The sequence below is a fragment of the Oncorhynchus masou genome, chromosome 12 (genome assembly GCF_036934945.1).
Source record: "Oncorhynchus masou masou isolate Uvic2021 chromosome 12, UVic_Omas_1.1, whole genome shotgun sequence".
NCBI lineage: Eukaryota > Metazoa > Chordata > Actinopteri > Salmoniformes > Salmonidae > Oncorhynchus > Oncorhynchus masou.
Genome location: NC_088223.1, coordinates 57,642,015 through 57,665,924, shown reverse-complemented (window position 1 = coordinate 57,665,924; position 23,910 = coordinate 57,642,015). Strand labels below are relative to the sequence as shown.

The window sequence follows — 23,910 nt, the reverse complement described above, 5'->3', positions numbered from 1 at the left end:
ACTCAATCATCAAGTTTGCAGACGACACTACAGTGGTAGGCTTGATTGCCAACAACGACGAGACGGCCTACAGGGAGGAGGTGAGGGCCCTCGGAGTCTGGTGTCAAGAAAATAACCTCACACTCAATGTCAACAAAACAAAGGAGATGATCGTGGACTTCAGGAAACAGCAGAGGGACCAGCCCCCTATCCACATTGATGGGACAGTAGTGGAGAGGGTTTGAAAGTTTTAAGTTCCTCGGTGTACACATCACGGATATACTGAAATGGTCCACCACACAGACAGCGCCACAGCGCGTCTTCAACCTCAGGAGGCTGAAGCAATTCAGCTTGTCACCAAAAGCACTCGCAAACTATTACACATGCACAATCGAGAGCATCCTGTCGGGCTGCATCACCGCCTGGAAATGCAACTGCTACACCCACAACCATAAGGCTCTCCAGAGGGTAGTGAGATCTGCACAACGCATCACCGGGGGCAAACTACCTGCCCTCCAGGACAACTACACCACCCAATGTCACAGGAAAGCCAAAAAGATCATCAAGGACAACACCCACCCGAGCCACTGCCTGTTCACCCCACTATCATCCAGAAGGCGAGGTCAGTACAGGTGCATCAAAGCCGGGACCGAGAGACTGAAAAACAGTTTCTATCTCAAAGCCATCAGACTGTTAAACAGCCATCACTAACATTGAGTGGCTGCTGCCAATATTCTGACTCAACTCTAGCCACTATAATCATGGAAAAATTGATGTAATAAATGTATCACTAGCCACTTTAAACAATGCCATGTTGTATAATGTTTACATACCCTACATTACTCATCTCATATGTATATACTGTACTCTATACCACCTACTGCATTTTGTAATCTTCATGTAATAAATGTATCACTAGCCACTTTAAACAATGCCACTTTATATAATTTTTTCATTCCCTATATTACTCATCTCATATGTATATACTGTACTCTATACCATCTACTACATCTTGCCTATGCCGTTCGGCCATCACTCATTCATATGTTTTTATGTACATATTCTTATTCATTCCTTTACACTTGTGTGTATAAGCTAGTTGTTGTGAAATTGTTAGGTTAGATTACTTGTTAGATGTTACTGCATGGTCGGAGCTAGAAGCACAAGCATTTTACTACACTCGCATTAACATCTGCTAACCATGTATATGTGACAAATAACATTTGATTTGATTTGACACACACACACACACACACACACACACAGAAAGACACACTTTAGCTCTTCAACCCCAGGATCCATCCAGCCGCTCACTGAGAACCAATGAGAATATATAGTTACCCCCTCAGAGATCTCCAACTTTTCAGCTGAATGATTAAAGTAATTAAACTCAGTTTAAATGGACTGGGTGTTATTTGTCTCCCACTGCGCAGAGGTTAATGGAGGTTTCTTGTATGCTTTCTATGGTAGGCCATCCAGACTGTTCTCATAGACTAGATTTAACATAGTAAATGTAGATCAGGGAGATTCATCACAGACAACTTTAGCATTTTAGTTAATTAGTAACTTTGCAACTACTTACTACTTTTTAGCTACTTTGCAACTACTTAACATGTTAGCTAATCCTAACCCTAACCCAAACCTTAACCCTTTAACCTAACTCCTAACCTTAACCCTAGCCTTAACCCCTAACCCCTAGCCTTGCTAACTTTAGCCGGGTAGCTAACGTTAGCAATAGCATTAGCCACTTAGCCAACGTTAGCCACAACAAATTGGAATTCGTAACATATCAAAAGAAAAATCAAATGTATTTATATAGCCCTTCTTACATCAGCTGATATCTCAAAGTGCTGTACAGAAACCCACCCTAAAACCCCAAACAGCAAGCAATGCAGGTGTAGATGCATGGTGGTTAGGAAAAACTCCCTAGAAAGGCCAAAACCTAGAAAGAAACCTAGAGAGGAACCAGGCTATGATGGGTGGCCAGTCCTCTTCTGGCTGTGCCGGATGGAGATTATAACAGAACATGGCCAAGATTTTCAAATGTTCATAAATGACCCGCATAGTCAAATAATAATAATCACAGTAGTTGTTGAGGGTGCAGCAAGTCAGCACCTCAGGAGTAAATGTCAGTTGGCTTTTCATAGCCTATCATTAAGAGTATCTCTACCGCTCCTGCTGTCTCTAGAGAGTTGAAAACAGCAGGTCTCGGACAGGTAGCACATCCGGTGAATAGGTCAGGGTTCTATAGCCGCAGGCAGAACAGTTGAAACTGGAGCAGCAGCACGGCCAGGTGGACTGGGGACAGCAAGGAGTAATCATGCCAGGTAGTCCTGAGGCATGGTCCTAGGGCTCTGGTCCTCCGAGAGAGAGAGAGAAAGAAAGAGAGAAAGAGAGAATTAGAGTGAGCATACTTAAGTTCACACAGGACACCGGATACTCCAGATATAACAGACTGACCCTAGCCCCCCGACACATAAACTACTGCAGCATAAATACTGGAGGGGTCAGGAGACACTGTGGCCCCATCCGATAATACCCCCGGACAGGGCCAAACAGGCAGGATATAACCCCACCCACTTTGCTAAAGCACAGCCCCCACACCACTGGAGGGATATCTTCAACCACCAACTTACCATCCTGAGACAAGGCCGAGTATAGCCCACAAAGATCTCCGCCACGGCACAACCCAAAGGGGGGCTCCAACCCAGACAGGAATATCACGTCAGTGACTCAACCCACTCAAGTGACGCACCCCTCCTAGGGACGGCATGGAAGAGCACCAGTAAGCCAGTGACTCAGCCCCTGTAATAGGGTTAGAGGCAGAGAATCCCAGTGGAGAGAGGGGAACCGGCCAGGCAGAGACAGCACAGGCGGTTCGTTGCTCCAGAGCCTTTCTGTTAACCTTCACACTCCTGAGCCAGACTACACTCAATCATATGACCCACGGAAGAGATGAGTCTTCAGTAAAGACTTAAAGGTTGAGACCGAGTCTGCGTCTCTCACATTGGTAGGCAGACCATTCCATAAAAATTGAGCAATATAGGAGAAAGCCCTGCCTCCAGCTGTTTGCTTAGAAATTCTAGGGACAATTAGGAGGCCTGCGTATTATGACCGTAGCGTACGTGTAGGTATGTACGGCAGGACCAAATCAGAAAGCTAGGTAGGAGCAAGCCCATGTAATGCTTTGTATGTTAGCAGTAAAACCTTGAAATCAGCCCTTGCCTTAACAGGAAGCCAGTGTAGGGGGGTCACATATCATGTGTTTTTACAAAATGTTTACATATTGTCCAGTTTTGCTAATTCTTAACATATTGTACGAATTTCAATTCGTAACATATTGTACGAATTGCAATTTGTAACATATCATATGAAATGGATGATGAACATCCACAAATTAAAACTTGTTCGGGCTAGGGGTTCCGCTAGCGGCAGCATCCGCTAAAAAATCAGAGTGCGAAATTCAAAAATATTTTTTAGAAATATTTAACTTTCATACATTCACAAGTGCAATGAACCAAATTAAAGCTTAACTTCTTGTTAATCTACCCATCATGTCCGATTTAAAAAAGTCTTCATAGCAAAAGCACACCATATGATTATGTTAGGTCAGAGCCTAGTCACAAAAACACAAACAGCCATTTTCCAGCCAAAGAGAGGAGTGACAAAAAACAGAAATATAGATTAAATTAATCACTAACCTTTGATGATCTTCATCAGATGGCACTCATAGGACTTCATGTCACACAATACATGTGTGTTTTGTTCGATAAAGTTCATATTTATATCCAGAAATCTCAGTTTACATTGGTGCGTTATGGTCACAGAGCCACATCAATTTACAGAAATACTCATCATAAACTTTGATAAAAGATACAAGTAATATCCACAGAATTATAGATATACTTCTCCTTAATGCAACCGCTGTGTCAGATTTCAAAAAAGCTTTACGGAAAAAGCAAACCATGCAATAATCTGAGTACGGCGCTCAGGCACAAAAACAAGCCATACTGATACCCGCCATGTTGTGGAGTCAGTAAAAGTCAGAAATAGCGTTATAAATATTCACTTACCTTTGATGATCTTCATCAGAATGCACTCCCATGGATCCCAGTTCCACAATACATTTTTGTTTTGTTCAATAAATCCATAATTTATGTCCAAATACCTCCTTTGTTAGCGCGTTTAGTAAACAAATCCAAACTCACGAGGCGCGGGCAAGTCCAGGCGAAAGTTCAGATGGAAGTTCAAAAAGTTATACAGTTCGTAGAAACATGTCAAACGATGTATAGAATCAATCTTTAGGATGTTTTTGACATAAATCTTCAATACTTTTCCAACCGGAGAATTCCTTTGTCTTTAGAAATGCAATGCAGGTCGCTCTTACAGGTGCCTGCGTGATCAGCTCATGGCCTTCTGCCAGACCTCTGGTTGAAACAGCTCTCATTCGCCCCTACTTCACAGTCGAAGCCTCAAACAACTAAAGACTGTTGACATCTAGTAGAAGCCTTAGGAAGTGCAATATGACCCCATAGACACTGTGTATTTGATAGGCAATGAGTTGAAAACCTACAAACTTCAGATTTCCCACTTCCTGGTTGGATTTTTCTCAGGATTTTGCTTGCCATATGAGTTCTATTATACACAGACATCATTCAAACAGTTTTGGAAACTTCAGAGTGTTTTCTATCCAAATCTACTAATAATATGCATATATTAGCTTCTGGGCCTGAGTAGCAGAAAGTTTACTCTGGGCATGCTTTTCATCCGAACGTAAAAATGCTGCCCCCAATCCCAGACAGGTTTTAATACATACCATATGAAATAGGGAATCTGATATAAGAACATAATAATACGAAATGCTCTGAGAACAGGTTGCCCAATCAGGTGTCTGGCTTACCACTGTGCAACTTGAATTCTCTCACTGTAAACTCCATCCCGTTTTCCAGACTTTTTAAAATTGAAATCCCGGGTTAGGCGCAATTGTGCAGTGTTATAGCATTGTTACTTGAGCAAGTAACTCATCAAGCCTACTTTTTTTTCATAAATAGTTTATGTAATTCGATCTAACATATTTGTCAAAAGTCGTCATAAGAAGAAATGCGGAAGAGACTTCAATATAAAGTCCCATGTCAAGGGGACCTACGTGGTTCTGGTACCGATTCCCATCACCATTTTTGCTTATAAAGCCATCTGTGGACACTGTCGATTTTAAATGGTCTTACATTGAGCGGTAGTCCTGATTCCCACGGACACAGGAGTGTGCCTCTTCTGCCTGTGTGAAGCAGGATGTCTGACACCACTTGAGCCTGGGAATTCCCTCCTACCATTTCATTCGCTCTTCCGAATGTAGGCAAGCTAGAGCTCTGTGAGATGTTCCCAGAGATGGGGGCAGACATTTTGTTCAAGAGAGACTTTTAGAAAATACGCACATTTTCTCTAACACTAAATATACAAATATGCATTTTATAGTTATGAGGAAGGTGGAATCTTATAGTTAGTCATTGTATGCATTTATTATACTATATTTAGAACAAATATAAGTAATTGCAAGCCTTATTCATACAGTTTTACATAATATACAATTATGTAAAACATACAGGAAATACATAATATACCATTTTTCATATTTTATCATATTTGTACTGTGTACTTGAGCTTGTGTTCTCAAAAGTGACGACACCTCAGCAATTTTTTTTTTAAATCACCAGAGAGTTGAGATTTGAACCTTTCTTGGAGTATGCAGCATTACTAGTTATTGATTATGGCCCTCTCATGATAAATCATTACTTTAGGGGATTACGTAGTTACATTTTACAATACATTTAATTACATTTAAGAGTTTTTTAAATGTTACTCCAAAAATGGTTCACGGTAAGCAATTAAATCCATGTGGTTAAAGGCAGTCTCAGCGATATGACAGATGCAGAAAGTAAACAGCATAGTGGGTCAATTTCTGTTTCAACTAAGAGCATTAAAGCGGGAGGTTCAATTTCGCCCCTGTTTTGGGCCTATGGCTAACACGCTGTACACCATGGGTGAGCAAACTTTTTGGCTCGAGGGCCAGATCAGGATTTTGAAATTCAACGGAGGGCCGCATTTTTTGGGTGACCAATTATTTGTTCAAATCAATTTGCGGCGTTCTTCCGAGTGGCGCAGCGGTGCTTGAGGTTTCACTACAGACCTACAGGTTCAATCCCAGGCTGTGTCACAGCTGGCCGTGACTGGGAGACCCATGAAGCAGAGCACAATTGGCCCAGCGTCGTCCGGGATAGGAGAGGGTTGCGCTCATGCACCCTGACACGGTCGCCAGGTGTACGGTGTTTCCTCCGACACATTGGTGTAGCTGGCTTCCGGGTTAAGCGGGCATTATGTCAAGAAGCAGTGCGTCTTGGCTGGGTCGCACGGCACGCACGGCTCTCGAACTTCGCCTCTCCCGAGTCTGTACGGGAGTTGCGGCGATGGGACAAGACTGTAACTACCAATTGGATACCATGAAATTGGGGAGAAAAAAGGGGTAAAATAAATAGATGTATATAATAATAATAATAATGTATATATATATTTTTTTAATGTCTTGCGGGCCGATGCTGCTGGTGGAAACGTAATTTAGCTGAGACTACCTTTAAGCTGAAATAAATGTAAATGCTTACCTTGTTTTCCTCGTATTTATTTGACGCACCAGAGTTATGGATGCAAGGACTAACCATCCAAGATATAACAATTATACACCTTTATCCATGTTTTGAGGCTATACAGTGTTTGTTCACATTTACTTTGTTTACAAACGTTGGAGTATAACAAGCTTATATTTGGGTTCCAACGTGGTACGATAGTTGAACTAAGCTCAAGAGGCATTTATAAGCTCTTCAAGAATCAATTAATACATATCATTCATCTAATAAGGGCTCCCGAGTGGCGCAGCAGTCTTAGGCACTGCATCGCAGTGCTAGAGGTGTCACTACAGACCCTGGTTCACTTCCGGGCTGTATGACAACCGGCCGTGATTGGGAGTCCCATAGGGTGGCGTACAATTGTCCCAGTGTCGTCCAGGTTAGGGTTAGGCCGGGGTAGGCCGCCATTGCAAATAAGAATTTGTTCTTAACTGACTTGCCTAGTTAAATAAAGATTAAATAAAAAAATTTAAAAAAAATGTATACATCAAAAAACGGATATGGCATCAGCAGATGGCCCCTTTAAACCAACCCTGAGACAGATGCTGAATTGTGATTGGACGATATCCAATGCATGACAAATCACTGCGATCTAAACCATTTAGTTTTCAGGGGAAAAACAGAGAAGACGCAAAGCCTGAAAATCGTGTTTCTTTAAAACCCTCTCAGGCGCTTCTTTTACACGTGCTTACGTAAGGTTATTCGGAGCAAAGACATTTCACTGGCTAATTCTTTCTGGTGTGGTGGGTGGGGAGAGCGGGGAGGGAACAATAAGTAGACCAGAGCTATCTGTTATTGTTTAGTTTCACACATGAAAAAAATCCTGTCTGTGTAAGTGGACGTTCCCTTTCTCACGTGAGCATGGTAAACTGAATTTATCCACTTTGGTTCCAAGGATCCAGCCTAAAATAATGATTTCCTGCTGTGGCCAGACATGGAAAGGTTTGGCTATACTTGCAGCTGTATAGCCAAATTGCTATCAGACATTGAGGTCTGGGTTAGGTTGTTAGTGCTCTGACTTATGTTGCTCTTCGTCCTGTTAATTATTTTGTAAACATTGTAGGTAGGCCTACTTGACATTGTGTAAAGCCCATGCCTCCTTGTATACCAGTAATAGATTGTACTTAGGCCTTAAGTGAGCTTCTACACCATGTCAGTTGAGCATCATCATTAAGATCCAAAGTTGATTGGTTGTGCTGTGAGGCCTGGTTTTGTAGTGTCTGATTACCAGTATGGCAAGAGGGAGCAATGCTACAGAGACGAGACCTAGCTAGTGGCTAATACTATAGTAATTAGGAGTGAGCTACATGACTAACATTTACCAGCTCTGGGATAGGGATGATACCTAGTCAGTTGTACAACTGAATGCAAACAACTGAAATGTATCTTCCACATTTAACCCAACCCTTCTGAATCAGAGAGGTGCTGAGGGCTGCCTTAATCGACATCCACATCTTCTGAGCCCGGGGAATATTGGGTGAACTGCCTTGCTCAGAGACAAAATGGCAGATTTTTTCCTTGTCAGCTCGGGAATTCGATACAGCAACCTTTCGGTTACTGCCCCAATGCTCTAACCACTAAGCTACCTGCTGCTCTATATAGCACCATCTCTTCTGCCAGCCCCACTCTCACTCCCTACAGCTGTTCTGCACTGATACTATTCTGCTGCTATGCTCTCCTCACTAGTCCATCATCACACACAGTCAGAAAGTCAGTCAGTCCCTGGTGAGATGGCTATTCGCCAGACCACTGTACAGCTCCCAGACTCCCAAACATTCTCCTTCTCTTTCAGTACAGGAATGGAAACTTTTTTACTCCTGACCTCAGGTTCTATGTACTGTGGTATTACACAGCAAAGAGAGAGCAGAAAACCAACATTGTTATAGAAAATAAGCCTTTCTTCAAAGGGACATTTATGTTATTTTTATGTCTAACTTTTTTTCTCTATGTCCTATCCTTCCCTTCCTCATCTCTCTTATCAAATTCATCCTCAATAAAGCTTCCTGTGGTGGTATGATTAAAAATGCCACGTTGGGCCGTATCGTCTCTCCTGGATTCCCTGGCAACTACAGCAACAACTTGACGTGCCATTGGGTCCTGGAGGCTCCTGAAGGCCAAAGGCTTCATGTTCACTTTGAGAAAATGGCTTTGGCTGAGGATGATGACAGGTAGAGTACACAGAAAGATGGATGGAAGCTGTGTGTGTGTGTGTGTGTGTGTGTGTGTGTGTGTGTGTGTGTGTGTGTGTGTGTGTGTGTGTGTGTGTGTGTGTGTGTGTGTGTGTGTGTGTGTGTGTGTGTGTGTGTGGGAAGGGGGGTGTTGGTGCGTGCTCAAGTGGTAGAACTTGGAGGCGTCTTTTTTATTTGTTGCTAATTAGTTTCCAGTTGGGCTAGATATGGCAGGTTTTACCTCAGGCTGTCAGAATGCAATGCAACACTGGGCAACAACACCTTGCCTAATTGATTGACTTAAATAGGCATATGCTTGCTAAGGCTAGGCAACTAAATCCCCTATGTGAGTGACTATGAGTCAAATTTGAACGGGTTGGAGGATGAAATTGAAACGGCTTTATGTAATTTCAAATAATTAACTGTATTTCCTCATGCAAATTAATTGATGGACTATAGAGGCCACTCAGACGCGGGGAGACAGTGTTTAATTACATTTCTGTACCATAACTACTATGTCTCAAGGCTGTGGTAACAAACTGACATTGAATGAAGCCGCTTGCTGCCGAGGTGTGTAGAATCTTATCACAGGGTTATTACAGCCACAGATGAAACAATGAGCGCCACTTCAGAACCACTCACCACTCCCTTTGGATGTTTCTCTTAGTCCTCAATGGCAAGTGTGTCTCATTCCCCCTCCCCCATTTTATTAAGCACTATTTTTGATTGTGTTTCAGACTCCTTATAAAGAATGGGAACAACATTGACTCCCCTCCGGTGTATGACTCCTACGAGGTGGAGTACCTGCCCAATGAGGGCGTGGTGAGCACAGGCCGTCACCTCTTTGTGGAGTTCACCACAGATGGGACGGTCACCTCTACGGGAGCAGCAATCAGATATGAAGGTACTTCGAAGAATCAACAGAATACTAACATTTATTCAACCTATGCTAACTAATGTCAAATTGAGAATTGATGGTGACTTATTGTAACAAAAAATCCATGTGTGATTTCTGTCCTGCAGCTTTTGCAAAGGGCACATGCTATGGGCCCTTTGTGAAGTATGGCAACTTCACCAGTAGTGACACGGCCTACGGTGTGGGTGCGGTGGTGGAATTTGCCTGTGACCCTGGCTACACTCTGGAGCAGGGCTCAGTCATCATTGAATGTCTGGACGCAGAGAACCCCCAGTGGAATGAGACAGAGCCAGCCTGCAGGGGTGAGTCCTCATCCCATTTCAAAGCCAGGCCACAGAATTTCCCCTGCTCATGTTTGGCTAATTCTCTATCAGCATCTGAGTACAATCTAGGAACCCCAGTCACAATAAACCCAGTCTCCCAGGATCTGATTGTCAATGACTTTTCAAAATGTAATGCGTCCTAGCCCATGTGTTTCCAGGGCAAGTTTCAGTAGTGCTACAGACTGAAGGTATTCCCCTGTGCAGTCTAGGCTACACACTGAGTCATATGGCCAGTGGCGATCAAAGCCTAGGTGTATTCTCTCTTTCGCCATCCTTTTCTTTCATTAATTCTTCCTTTCTTTCTTTCTTTCTCTCTCTCTCTCTCTCTCTTCCTCCCTTTCCCCCCTTTACTTTAGCTTTTTCTCTCTCACTCTCTCTCTTTCCCACAGACACACACACACACACACTGACCTCACAACCTCTTTCACTTTATCTACTTCCCCCGCACTGCCCCACACCACACTGCCCTTGATCTTACAGCTCTTCAGCAAAGGTAGACATTAAAGGATTCAATTTCTGCTGAGCTACAGTACTGTATTTTACAGAGTTAGCCATTTGTAATGGTTCTATACCACCCCTCTTGCTCTTGAGTTTTCAAGGAGCATGGAAAGTCATTATGATTGGTATTCTGTTCAGCAGTGATGCTCTTTCATCGCTGTCTCTTATTTACCCATGTGAATTCACATGGCATTTGAAAGATGTCCCACAGTCCCCAGACCTACAGCAAAACCACATATTATTTCATATCATTAGCTCAGCTGGCACTGACATTTTAGATGTTCATCACTTTGCTGTGAGTAGGCCTACATGTTGTTAGTTTGATATTGGTGTTTACTTTTGGAACTGTTTTGGATTATCACAAAAGTGTTGGCCATGAATGTATGTGTTTCTCAGTATTTGGATTTGACTCTGTGTGTGTGTGTGTCCCAGCTGTGTGTAGTGGTGAAATCACAGACTCAGCCGGGGTGGTTCTCTCTCCCAACTGGCCGGAGACCTACGACAAGGGCCAGGACTGCATCTGGGGCATCCACGTGGAAGAGGACAAGAGGATTATGCTGGACATCCAAGTGTAAGAGACAGCTCTCCGCTCCAACAGCAGCCATAGTGGTCACTGCTCAGCTAGCACATAATGTTCTGAGAATCATATGTTTCTTAGAGCTTGGTGAGAGAGTGGTTGCCCTTTGGTTATTTAGCGTACAACTTGCTGTGAATGGTGCAGGATAGTTGCTTGGCTTTGGAACATTGTTAGTTCATTTAACCCTCTGACACATACTAACACAGGTGTGATCATTCTACGTGGTCCATGCAACATACGCTCAAACTGGTGTGATTAGAACAGTCATTTAGAAGGTTCAGTTACGATAGACACAGCAGTCAGCGTTTGAGCTGGCCATACTGTTTATACACAGAAACATTTTGCATAAACAGTCTTCACACCGTTATGTCCTCATTGTGAGCAGTTTAGTTTTGGATGCAATGTTCTGACATTCACAGAAGTAGCAACAGCATAATATAACTCTCCTCCAGACCGGAAAATGTAGGCTGTATTAGTTGTAGCTCTTAATGAGGAAAGAGTGACCTAACACAAACGGTCCTATTTAGCTCTTGACTGACAGAAACCATAATATGAATTAGTTAATAGCAATTAGTATTTACAATTCATCGCGTGTGAGCTCACCAGTGGTCGACATAATAGAGTAAAACACTTTCAAAAAATGTACAAGTAATCCGACGATGGTTAGTTTGTGCACGCTGCCATGTTTGTTTTTCACGTCAACCAAATTTAAGAGTTTGATGATGAGTTTGGTCTGTTTGCAGTATGTATGTTGAAGGGAGTTGTGTCGTCTACCATCATTCACTTCCATCATTAACTTGAAAGACTAATGAACCATCCCTTCACATCTTTGGTCTGATGTTTACGTGACAACAGAATGCATTGTATGATGTCAACAAGCATGGCCCCACCCATTGCTGGCAATTAGCTTAGCATTACCTCATCATAATCAGAACAACCTTCAAAAAAGTGCATCACAACCTTTAAAAATGCACATCATTTGTGTCCATCACAATCTATTCAAGAATCAGAATGCATGATTTGTCACCAGAACTTGAAAACGTGAATAAAACAGTAAATACAGTTTGCTCCATACGTACAAAGGGTGTGCTGCAGGGAAGAAGACAACACAATATACAGAAACAAGCTATAATGATAACACAAGAAGGCACTTTGCACACATGTCCACAGTTATTAGTAGTAAAGACAACAACAATGAAGGCAATGCAAGCACCAGCCAGAAAATGTGCCAGAGGGAAAATGTTTGCTCAAGTTCTTTTCTGGCAATAGATGCACAAATGTCTGCATATTTGATCTGGGGAAATACTGGGGAAGTGCTTGGGCTCTGTCAAAGAGAAACATTTGTCCGGCTCAGTAATGCCTCAAATGTAAATTGTCCGCAATAGTGAAATGTGCTACTTCTATGTGAATTAATGAGGAGGCAGAACACACCTTAATTCAAACAGTTGCTAGAAAATAAAACTTGTTAGAATTTGAAACAGCCTATAGATAATTATCAGCAAGCATGCCTTGGTTTGAGAGCAGCATGCATTAACTGTTATGTCACAATTTGGAACAGTGAGTGCATTCTGACATCACACGCATAAATAAACTCACTCTGGCGCGACAGAGATATTTGGAACTCCCACGTGAATAGGTTAAGTAACTTGACAAAAAATATAACATTTATTTTCATTGTATTTCATTACTTGAACACGGTGGTCATCAATGTTTTCTGAGTCTCTGATCACTTTCTGAGTCAAAATACAAACATGACATAAACTTAAGCCTATGCAACATTCACCCGTTAAAAAAAGTACTGTTGCCATGAGGTTTGTGCAGTAGGCTATAGGCTGTTGCCAATGCATTGTTGTTCACAACATTTAAAAATATATACACTACCATTCAAAAGTCTAGGGTCACTTAGAATTGTCCTTGTTTTTGAAAGAAAAGCACATTCTTTGTCCATTAAAATAACATCAAACTGATCAGAAATACAGTGTAGACATTGTTAATGTTGTAAATGACTATTGTAGCTGGAAACAGCAGATTTTTAATGGAATATCTACATACAGAGGCCCATTATCAGCAACCATCACTCCTGTGTTCCAATGGCACGTTGTGTTAGCTAATCCAAGTTTATAATTTTAAAAGGCTAATTGATCATTAGAAAACCCTTTTGCAATTATGTTAGCACAGTTGAAAATTGTAGTGCTGATTTAAAGAAGCAATAAAACTGGCCTTCTTTAGACTAGTTGAATATCTAGAGCATCAGCATTTGTGGGTTCGATTACAGGCTCAAAATGGGCAGATGCCAAGACCTTTCTTCTGAAACTCGTCAGTCTATTCTTCTGAGAAATTAAGGCTATTCCATGTGAGAAATCGTCAAGAAACTGAAGATCTTGTACAACGCTGTGTACTACTCCCTTCACAGAACAGCGCAACTGGCTCTAACCAGAATAGAAAGAGGAGTGGGAGGCCCCGGTGCACAGCTGAGCAAGAGGACAAGTACATTAGAGTGTCTAGTTAGAGAAACAGACGCCTCAACTGGCAGCTTCATTAAATAGTACTGGCAAAGCACCAGTCTCAACGTTAATAGTGAAGAGGCAATTCCGGGATGCTGGCTTTCTCACAGTAAGAACTTTCCTTTTTGCCTGCTACGTTACAGCAGACACAGTAATCTGAGCCATCCGATTAGCCAAAGGTAGACCTAAGTTTACATACACCTTAGCCAAATACATTTAAACTCAGTTTTTCCTGACATTTAATCCTAGTAAAATTTCCCTGTCTAAGGTCAGCTAGGATCAGCACTTTATTTTAAGAATGTGAAATGTCAGAATAATAGTAGAGAGAATTATTTATTTCAGCTTTTACTTCTTTCATCACATTCCCAGTGGGTCAGAAGTTTACATACACTCAATGAGTATTTGGTAGCATTGCCTTTAAATTGTTTAACTTGGGTCAAACATTTCGGGTAGCCTTCCACAAGGTTCCCACAATAAGTTGGGTGAATTTTGTCCCATTCCTCCTGACAGAGCCGGTGCAACTGAGTCAGGTTTGTAGGCCTCCTTGCTCGCACATGCTTTTTCAGTTCTGCCAACAAATTGTCGATAGGGTTGAAGTCAGTGCTTTATGATGGCCACTCCAATACCTTGACTTTCTTGTCCTTAAGCCATTTTGCTACAACTTTGGAAGTATGCCTGGGATCATTGTCCATTTGGAAGACCCATTTGTGACCAAGCTTTAACTTCCTGACTGATGTCTTGAGATGTTGCTTCAATATATCCACATAATTGTCATCTATTTTGTGAAGTGCACCAGTCCCTCCTGCAGCAAAGCACCCCCATAACATGATGCTGCCACCCCCATGCTTCACGGTTAGGATGGTGTTCTTTGGCTTGCAAGCCTCCCCCTTTTACCTCCAAACATAACGATGGTCATTATGACCACGCAGTTCTATTTTTGTTTCATCAGACCAAAGGACATTTCTCCAAAAAGTACAATCTTTGTCCTCTTGTGCAGTTGCAAACCATAGTCTGGGTTTTTTATGGCGGTTTTGGGGGAGTGGCTTCTTCCTTGCTGAGTGGCCTTTCAGGTTATGTCGATATAGGACTCGTTTTACTGTGGTTGTAGATATTTTTGTACCTGTTTCCTCCAGCATCTTCATAAGGCCCTTTGCTGTTGTCTGGGATTTATTTGCACTTTTCGCACCAAAGTACATTCATCTCTAGGAGACAGAACGCGTCTCCTCACTAGTATGACAGCTGAGTGATCCCATGATGTTTATACTTGCGTATTATTGTTTGTACAGATGAATGTGGTACCTTCAGGCATTTGGAAATTGAACCAGACTTGTGGAGGTCCACATTTTTTTTCTGAGGTCTTGGCCAATTTCTTTTGATTTCCCCATGATGTGAAGCATCAAGAGTTTGAAGGTAGGCCTTAAAATACATCCACAGGTACACCTCCAATTGACTCAAATGAGGTCAATTAGCCTATCAGAAACGTTAAGAAACAATGATCTTTTGTGGGAATTTCAGTACTTCAGCACAACATTTCCTACAGTTTTTCTCTTGGTTCTATTTAAAGTTGTTCTCAAATTGTTCCAGAAACATTAAGAAAACTTTCCATAAACACCACAAGAAAACCTTAGTAATGTTCAGAAAATACATTCAACAAAACTGTCAACAAAACTCTACCGTCTGTTTGTTCAGGTGTGTTGGCCTCATCCACTAATTGGCCACAGTTGATCTTAATGAGTGTTTGTTTCCTTAGAAATGGGGTCTGTTTGAATAGACTAAAATAATTAGGTTTTTATGTGTATAAATAAACCTTGCTACATTCTGGTGGCGCAGTGGAGTAATTCCATGGATAGAGAACAGAAGATTATAGGTTTGAATCTCAGTGATGTTGTGTCACAATAATGTGTTCTATCGGTTCTTGGAGTTCAAAAAAGTTAACCCAAAATAAGCTAGCAGTCTTCCTAGAAGTTTTTGTTTTCATTCTTGTGAAAGTTTTAAGGAAGTTATTTTTAAAAACTCAAAATGACCCATAATTTTGGTTTTCAGAGCGTTAATAAAACCACCCAGGAAGCCTTTAAAGGAACTGGAGTAAAATGTTCTCAGAATCTCCCTGCAACATAAAAAGAAACAGTTGAAATTTCCACTTCCGTTTTCAGAACGTTTAAAAACTTTTCTGTTTTACCGGTCAGGAAGCTAATGGCTTCGTTCCCAGAACCAATGTGAAACCAAACATTGCTGGATGCAGTTCAAGCCAACCTTATGTCATTTAAGGTCACAACTTGCTTTTCTTCTTTTATGAAAAACATAAAGAGTAGATGTCAAGTCCTGCTACTGAGTCTTTTTCACTCGCACACAAAAACGTGCACACTCATGGACACACTCTCAAACACAGGCAAAGGGATGCTGCAAGTACACAAGGTAAAATCTCAAATTGTAGAACTATGCTAAAGGGAGAGCATTGCTATTGATGTTGAAATCTATGTTTTCGTCCATTGTATTGAATATTCAGCACAGCTTCCAGCACACTCTCTGACCAGATTAGCCACTAAGCCTCCATGCTCTCCCTTTCCCTAGCGTGTGTCTCAGAGTTGGCTTTGAAATGAATATGCTCTGGCAGTGAGACCACTCTGAGCCACTTACCCAGCCCTCTCAACAATGTTAATTCACCACTTAAACACACACACACACACACACTTGCAGCACTTTCAATAGGCCTGGGCCCCTCCAAAAGTCTCTGGTGCTCTGTACATCTTCCTCTGCTGTCTCTTCAGAGCTTTCTGCCAAGGGGATGGACCAGTTTAGTTGGACCTGATCAGAGAGCCTGCCTCACTCATCTTATACTGTATACAGTGTGTGTGTGTGTGTGTGTGTGTGTGTGTGTGTGTGTGTGTGTGTGTGTGTGTGTGTGTGTGTGTGTGTGTGTGTGTGCGTGTAATGTTTAGTATGGGTTTCATACGCTAGCGTCACACTCTATTTGTTTCAACTAAACATTGCGAAAGTATTCGGCCCCCTTGAACTTTGCGACCTTTTGCCACATTTCAGGCTTCAAACATAAAGATATAAAACTGTATTTTTTGTGAAGAATCAACAACAAGTGGGACACAATCATGAAGTGGAATGACATTTATTGGATATTTCAAACTTTTTTAACAAATCAAAAACTGAAAAATTGGGCGTGCAAAATTATTTATATTTATATTATTATAACTCAAACTCAAAACTCAATGCGAGCTGTGGCAAGAAGGTTTGCAGTGTCTGTCAGCGTAGTGTCCAGAGCATGGAGGCGCTACCAGGAGACAGGCCAGTACATCAGGAGACGTGGAGGAGGCCGTAGGAGGGCAACAACCTAGCAGCCTGACCGCTACCTCCGCCTTTGTGCAAGGAGGAGCACTGCCAGAGCCCTGCAAAATGACCTCCAGCAGGCCACAAATGTGCATGTGTCTGCTCAAACAGTCAGAAACAGACTCCATGAGGGTGGTATGAGGGCCCGACGTCCACAGGTGGGGCTTGTGCTTACAGCCCAACACCGTGCAGGACGTTTGGCGTTTGCCAGAGAACACCAAGATTGGCAAATTCGCCACTGGCGCCCTGTGCTCTTCACAGATGAAAGCCGGTTCACACTGAGTACGTGACAGACGTGACAGAGTCTGGAGATGCCGTGTAGAACGTTCTGCTGCCTGCAACAACCTCCAGCATGACCGGTTTGGCGGTGGGTCAGTCATGGTGTGGGGTGGCATTTCTTTGGGGGGCCGCACAGCCCTCCATGTGTTCGCCAGAGGTAGCCTGACTGCCATTAGGTACCGAGATGAGATTCTCAGACCCCATATTCTTGTCCGGTTGGCCCTGGTTTCCTCCTAATGCAAGACAATGCTAGACCTCATGTGGCTGGAGTGTGTCAGCAGTTCCTGCAAGAGGAAGGCATTGATGCTATGGACTGGCCCGCCTGTTCCCCAGACCTGAATCCAATTGAGCACATCTGGGACATCATGTCTCGCTCCATCCACCAACGCCACTTTGCACCACAGACTGCCCAGGAGTTGACGGAGGCTTTAGTCCAGGTCTGGGAGGAGATCCCTCAGGAGACCATCCGCCACCTCATCAAGAGCATGCCCAGGCATTGTAGAGAGGTCATACAGGCACGTGGAGGCCACACATACTACTGAGCCTCATTTTGACTTGTTTTAAGGACATTACATCAAAGTTGGATCAGCCTGTAGTGTTGGTTTCCACTTTAATTTTGAGTGTGACTCCAAATCCAGACCTCCATGGGTTGATAAATTTGATTTCCATTGATAATTTTTTTTGTGATTTTGTTGTCAGCACATTCAACTATGCAAAGAAAAAGTATTTAATAAGAATATTTCATTCATTCAGATCTAGGTTGTGTTATTTTAGTGTTCCCTTTATTTTTTTGAGCAGTGTAGATAACATTCAGTCAACTTAAAATTATTTGTCTCATATGTTCATTCAACTAGAAACTATTATTTTGCCATCTTACCTAAAACAATGCGCTATGGAACTAGTTACACACACAGTGCTTTTAACATACATTGTTTTCAACTTACATATTTGGCACACATACATACCCCCAAGCCATAAGACTGCTGAACAGTTAATGGCTACCTGGACCATTTACCTTGACCCCCTTTCTAATGTATTTATCTTAATTGATTTGCTTTGACTCCCTTACACTGGCTCTATGCACACTCACGAGACTCCACTCACACGTACTACACTAACTCTCCAACTCACACACATTTACACAGACACACTACATACGCTCACACACACACACGCACAAGCACACACATTGACACCACACAAACACACTCACACATAGACACACTTGACACATGCTGCTGAAACTCTGTTTATATATAGTATATAGCCTGATTGACAAGTATCTTTTACCCCTACCCACATGTACAAACTGTACTACCTCAATTACCTCAACTACCTCGCACATTGACTTGGTACTGGTACTCCTTGTATACAGCCTCGTTATTGTATTTATTGTGTTACTATTTCATTTAGCAAATATTTGTCTTACTTTTTAACTCTGGACTGTTGAGAATGGGCTCGTAAGTAAGCTTTTGACTGTAAAGTCCACACCTGTTGTATTTGGTTCATGTGACCACTAAATATTTATTTGATTCATTTTCATTCATACAGTAATTACTAATCAACATTTCCTCACCTGGGATCACAACCTCTTGGTTCACAGCATGCTGAGCTTCCGGCTACACCACCATGTCCAGGTCAATGACCGATTTCACCTGTATTGCTACACTTTGCACTTCAAAGTAAATCTCAGCTCTGTTAAAAGTACACTCAAGGAAAACTTTTGTTATTTATCATAGTGATTATGGAGTAAATTGAAAATATAGTTATATTCCCCACCAACATTAGACAACTATACAGAATAACCTCAAATTGCTGAAATAAGTCAATCAAATCAATTATGAAAAAATAGTCAGATTGACTGATAATTGGCACCGACATGGTGGCATAGCAGGATGATCAGCGTGGCATGAACCAAGAGGTTTTGAGTTCAAATCCCAGGTCCGGACCTGTTGAATAATAACTGCTGTGTAAATTAACATGCACAGTCAATGAGTGTTAAATATTTGAGTTGAAAACATTGTATGTTCAAAGCACTGTGTATGTAACAAGTTCCACAGCCTTTTGTTTTAGGTAAGATGGCAAAATAATAGTTTGTAGTTGAATTAACATTTTTTTTTACCTTTATTTTACTAGGCAAGTCAGTTAATTAAGAACAAATTCTTATTTTCAATGACGGCCTAGGAACAGTGGGTTAACTGCCTGTTCAGGGGCAGAACGACAGACTTGTACCTTGTCAGCTCGAGAATTCAAACTTGCAACCTTTCAGTTACTAGTCCAACGCTCTAACCACTAGGCTACCCTGCCACCCCAGGGTAGCCTGTGAGATATGAGACAAATTGAGAAAACACATCATTTTTGCATACACTTTCTCATGTTGGAGCGAGGTTTGGTCCAACTAAAAATGTTAAGCACCGGTAACACTGACTGAAAAGTTGATTTAACCAAAAAAAGGCTGTGGAACCAGTTAATAATAATTTGTTGAAACAACTAGATTTGTGAATTTTACTTTTTATTTTTTACAGTAAATGCTGTACACAGAGTATATAGCAGTTTAACTCCCATGAGAGTGTGCACTGTACATATTTCTTCTCATCAGATGTGAAGCATGTTTTTGCCTGAAGCAGTAGCAGAGGCAAAAGCTTTGAAAGGTTAACGTTAAAGCATGGAGGAATACTTCATGTTCTTCACAGGGTTGAATCACTGCAAACACGGAGGACATGAAGTCAAGTCCCTACTCAAACACATGAATGGGCTGCTGCAGTGCCTGCCTGCCGCCAGCGAGATTACTCAGGCAGATATACAGTCATTTCCTGTCCTGATTGATATCTGCTTGTTTGTTATCGTCTGCCTATCCATTGTTCCATCATTATGTTATATCATTAGGGTAATAGATGACATGTCACTCCCAATGTTGGAACAAGTACAAGACGTCCCGCTGTGACCTCCGCACAGTCAACAAACGAGCAAAATGAAAATATAGGACTAAGGTGGAATCATAATACACAGACTCTGACGCCCGCCGCATGTGGCAGAGGCTACAGTCCATTATGGATTACAAAGGCAGATCTAGCCGTGACATTCCCAACGATGCCTCTACCAGACAAACTCCATGCATTTTATGCACACTTTGACAATAGCAACACCCTGCTGTGCGTGAGGGCCCCTACGGACCCAGGGGACTGTCTGTTCCCTGAGGCCGATGTGAGTAAGGTCTATAATCAGGTCAACATCTGCAAGGCCGTGGGGCCGGACAATATTCCAGGGCGCGTTCTCAGAGCACTCACAGATCAGCTGGCAGGCAAATGCACGGTAATTTTCAACCTCACATTGTCTCAGTCTGTACTACCACCATTTCTGTTCTTAAGAACTCTAAGGTTTCGTGCCACTATGACTACTGCCCTGTAGCACTCACTTCTGTAACCATGAAGTGCTTTGAAAAGCTGGTTACGGCACACATCAACTCCATAATCCCAGACAACCTAGACCCACTCCAATTCGCATACCACACCAACAGATCCATAGACAACACAATCTCAATTGCCCTCCACACTGCCCTCACCCACCTAGATAAGAGGAATACCTACAGTGAGGCAAAATAGTATTTAGTCAGCCACCAATTGTGCAAGTTCTCCCACTTAAAAAGATGAGAGGCCTGTAATTTTCATCGTGGGTACACTTCAACTATGACAGACAAAATTAGAAGAAAAAAAATCCAGAAAATCACATTGTAGGATTTTTAATGAATTTATTTGCAAATTATGGTGGAAAATAAGTATTTGGTCAATAACAAAAGTTTATCTCAATACTTTGTTATATACCCTTTGTTGGTAATGACAGAGGTCAAACGTTTTCTGTAAGTCTTCACTAGGTTTTCACACACTGTTGCTGGTATTTTGGCCCATTCCTCCATGCAGATCTCCTCTAGAGCAGTTATGTTTTGGGGCTGTTGCTGGGCAACACAGACTTTCAACTCCCTCCAAAGATTTTCTATGGGGTTGAGATCTGGAGACTGGCTAGGCCACTCCAGGACCTTGAAATATTCTTACGAAGCCACTCCTTCGTTGCCCGGGCGGTGTGTTTGGGATCATTGTCATGCTGAAAGACCCAGCCACATTTCATCTTCAATGCCCTGGCTGATGGAAGGAGGTTTTCACTCAAAATCTCACGATACATGGCCACATTCATTCTTTCCTTTACACGGATCAGTCGTCCTGGTCCCTTTGCAGAAAAACAGCCCCAAAGCATGATGTTTCCACCCCCATGCTTCACAGTAGGTATGGTGTTCTTTGGATGCAACTCAGCATTCTTTGTCCTCCAAACACGACAAGTTGAGTTTTTACCAAAAAGTTATATTTTGGTTTCATCTGACCATATGACATTCTCCCAATCTTCTTCTGGATCATCCAAATGCTCTCTAGCAAACTTCAGATGGGCCTGGACATGTACTGGCTTAAGCAGGGGGACACGTCTGGCACTGCAGGATTTGAGTCCCTGGCGGCGTAGTGTGTTACTGATGGTAGGCTTTGTTACTTTGGTCCTAGCTCTCTGCAGGTCATTCACTAGGTCCCCCCGTGTGGTTCTGGGATTTTTGCTCACCATTCTTGTGATCATTTTGATCCCACGGGGTGAGATCTTGCGTGGAGCCCCAGATCGAGGGAGATTATCAGTGGTCTTGTATGTCTTCCATTTCCTAATAATTGCTCCCACAGTTGATTTCTTCAAACCAAGCTGCTTACCTATTGCAGATTCAGTCTTCCCAGGCTGGTGTAGGTCTACAAGTTTGTTTCTGATGTCCTTTGACAGCTATTTGGTCTTGTCCATAGTGGAGTTTGGAGTGTGACTTTTTGAGGTTGTGGACAGGTGTCTTTTATTTTATTTATTTCACCTTTATTTAACCAGGTAGGCAAGTTGAGAACAAGTTCTCATTTACAATTGCGACCTGGCCAGGATAAAGCAAAGCAGTTCGACACATACAACGACACAGAGTTACACATGGAGTAAAACAAACATACAGTCAATAATACAGTATAAACAAGTCTATATATGATGTGAGCAAATGAGGTGAGATAAGGGAGGTAAAGGCAAAAAAGGCCATGGTGGCAAAGTAAATACAATATAGCAAGTAAAACACTGGAATGGTAGATTTGCAATAGAAGAATGTGCAAAGTAACAATAAAAATAATGGGGTGCAAAGGAGCAAAATAAATTAATAAATTAAATACAGTAGGGAAAGAGGTAGTTGTTTGGGCTAAAATATAGGTGGGCTATGTACAGGTGCAGTAATCTGTGAGCTGCTCTGACAGTTGGTGCTTAAAGCTAGTGAGGGAGATAAGTGTTTCCAGTTTCAGAGATTTTTGTAGTTCGTTCCAGTCATTGGCAGCAGAGAACTGGAAGGAGAGGCGGCCAAAGAAAGAATTGGTTTTGGGGGTGACTAGAGAGATATACCTGCTGGAGCGTGTGCTACAGGTGGGAGATGCTATAAGGGGGGACTTTACCTAGCAGGGTCTTATAGATGATATGGAGCCAATGGGTTTGGCGACGAGTATGAAGCGAGGGCCAGCCAACGAGAGCGTACAGGTCACAATGGTGGGTAGTATATGGGGCTTTGGTGACAAAACGGATTGCACTGTGATAGACTGCATCCAATTTGTTGAGTAGGGTATTGGAGGCTCTTTTGTAAATTACATCGCCAAAGTCGAGGTTTAGTAGGATGGTCAGTTTTACAAGGGTATGTTTGGCAGCATGAGTGAAGGATGCTTTGTTGCGAAATAGGAAGCCTATGCTAGATTTAACTTTGGATTGGAGATATTTGATATGGGTCAGGAAGGAGAGTCTAACAGTCTAACCAGACACCTAAGTGTTTGTAGTTGTCCACGTATTCTAAGTCAGAGCCGTCCAGAGTAGTGATGTTGGACAGGCGGGCAGGTGCGGGTCGCGATCGGTTGAAGAGCATGCATTTAGTTTTACTTGTTTTTGTATTTTAGAGCAATTGGAGGCCACGGAAGGAGAGTTGTATGGCATTGAACCTTGCCTGGAGGGTTGTTAACACAGTGTCCAAAGAAGGGCCAGAAGTATGCAGAATGGTGTCATCTGCGTAGAGGTGGATCAGAGACTCACCAGCAGCAAGAGCGACCTCATTGATGTATACAGAGAAGAGAGTCGGTCCAAGAATTGAACCCTGTGGCACCCCCATAGAGACTGCCAGAGGTCCGGACAGCACACCCTCCGATTTGACACACTGAACTCTATCAGAGAAGTAGTTGGTGAACCAGGCGATCATTTGAGAAACCAAGGCTGTCGAGTCTGCCGATGAGGATGTGGTGATTGACAGAGTCGAAAGCCTTGGCCAGATCAATGAACATGGCTGCACAGTAATGGTTCTTATCAATGGCGGTTAAGATATCGTTTAGGACCTTGAGCGTGGCTGAGGTGCACCCATGACCCATGCATAGCAGAGAAGGTATGGTGAGATTCGAAATGGTCGGTAATCTGTTTGTTAACTTGGCTTTCGAAGACCTTAGAAAGGCATAGTAGGATAGATATAGGTCTGTAGCAGTTTGGGTCAAGAGTGTCCCCCCCTTTGAAGAGGGGGATGACTGCAGCTGCTTTCCAATCTTTAAATATATACTGATAACAAGTTCAAACAGGTG

The 23,910-nt window shown here is 42.4% G+C and overlaps 1 protein-coding gene across 4 annotated transcripts in view; it reads left to right on the top strand.

Moving 5' to 3' along the window:
- The window catches only part of LOC135550488 (seizure protein 6 homolog), a 225,646-nt gene that overhangs the window by 183,962 nt on the left and 17,774 nt on the right, over window positions 1-23,910 (top strand). For all 4 annotated transcript variants that reach the window (XM_064981358.1, XM_064981356.1, XM_064981357.1 and 1 more), the window contains exons 6-9: window positions 8,653-8,821; window positions 9,559-9,725; window positions 9,845-10,039; window positions 10,991-11,129. In XM_064981358.1, the coding sequence (XP_064837430.1) occupies window positions 8,653-8,821; window positions 9,559-9,725; window positions 9,845-10,039; window positions 10,991-11,129 (670 nt within the window). The remainder of the gene's footprint in view (window positions 1-8,652; window positions 8,822-9,558; window positions 9,726-9,844; window positions 10,040-10,990; window positions 11,130-23,910) is intronic.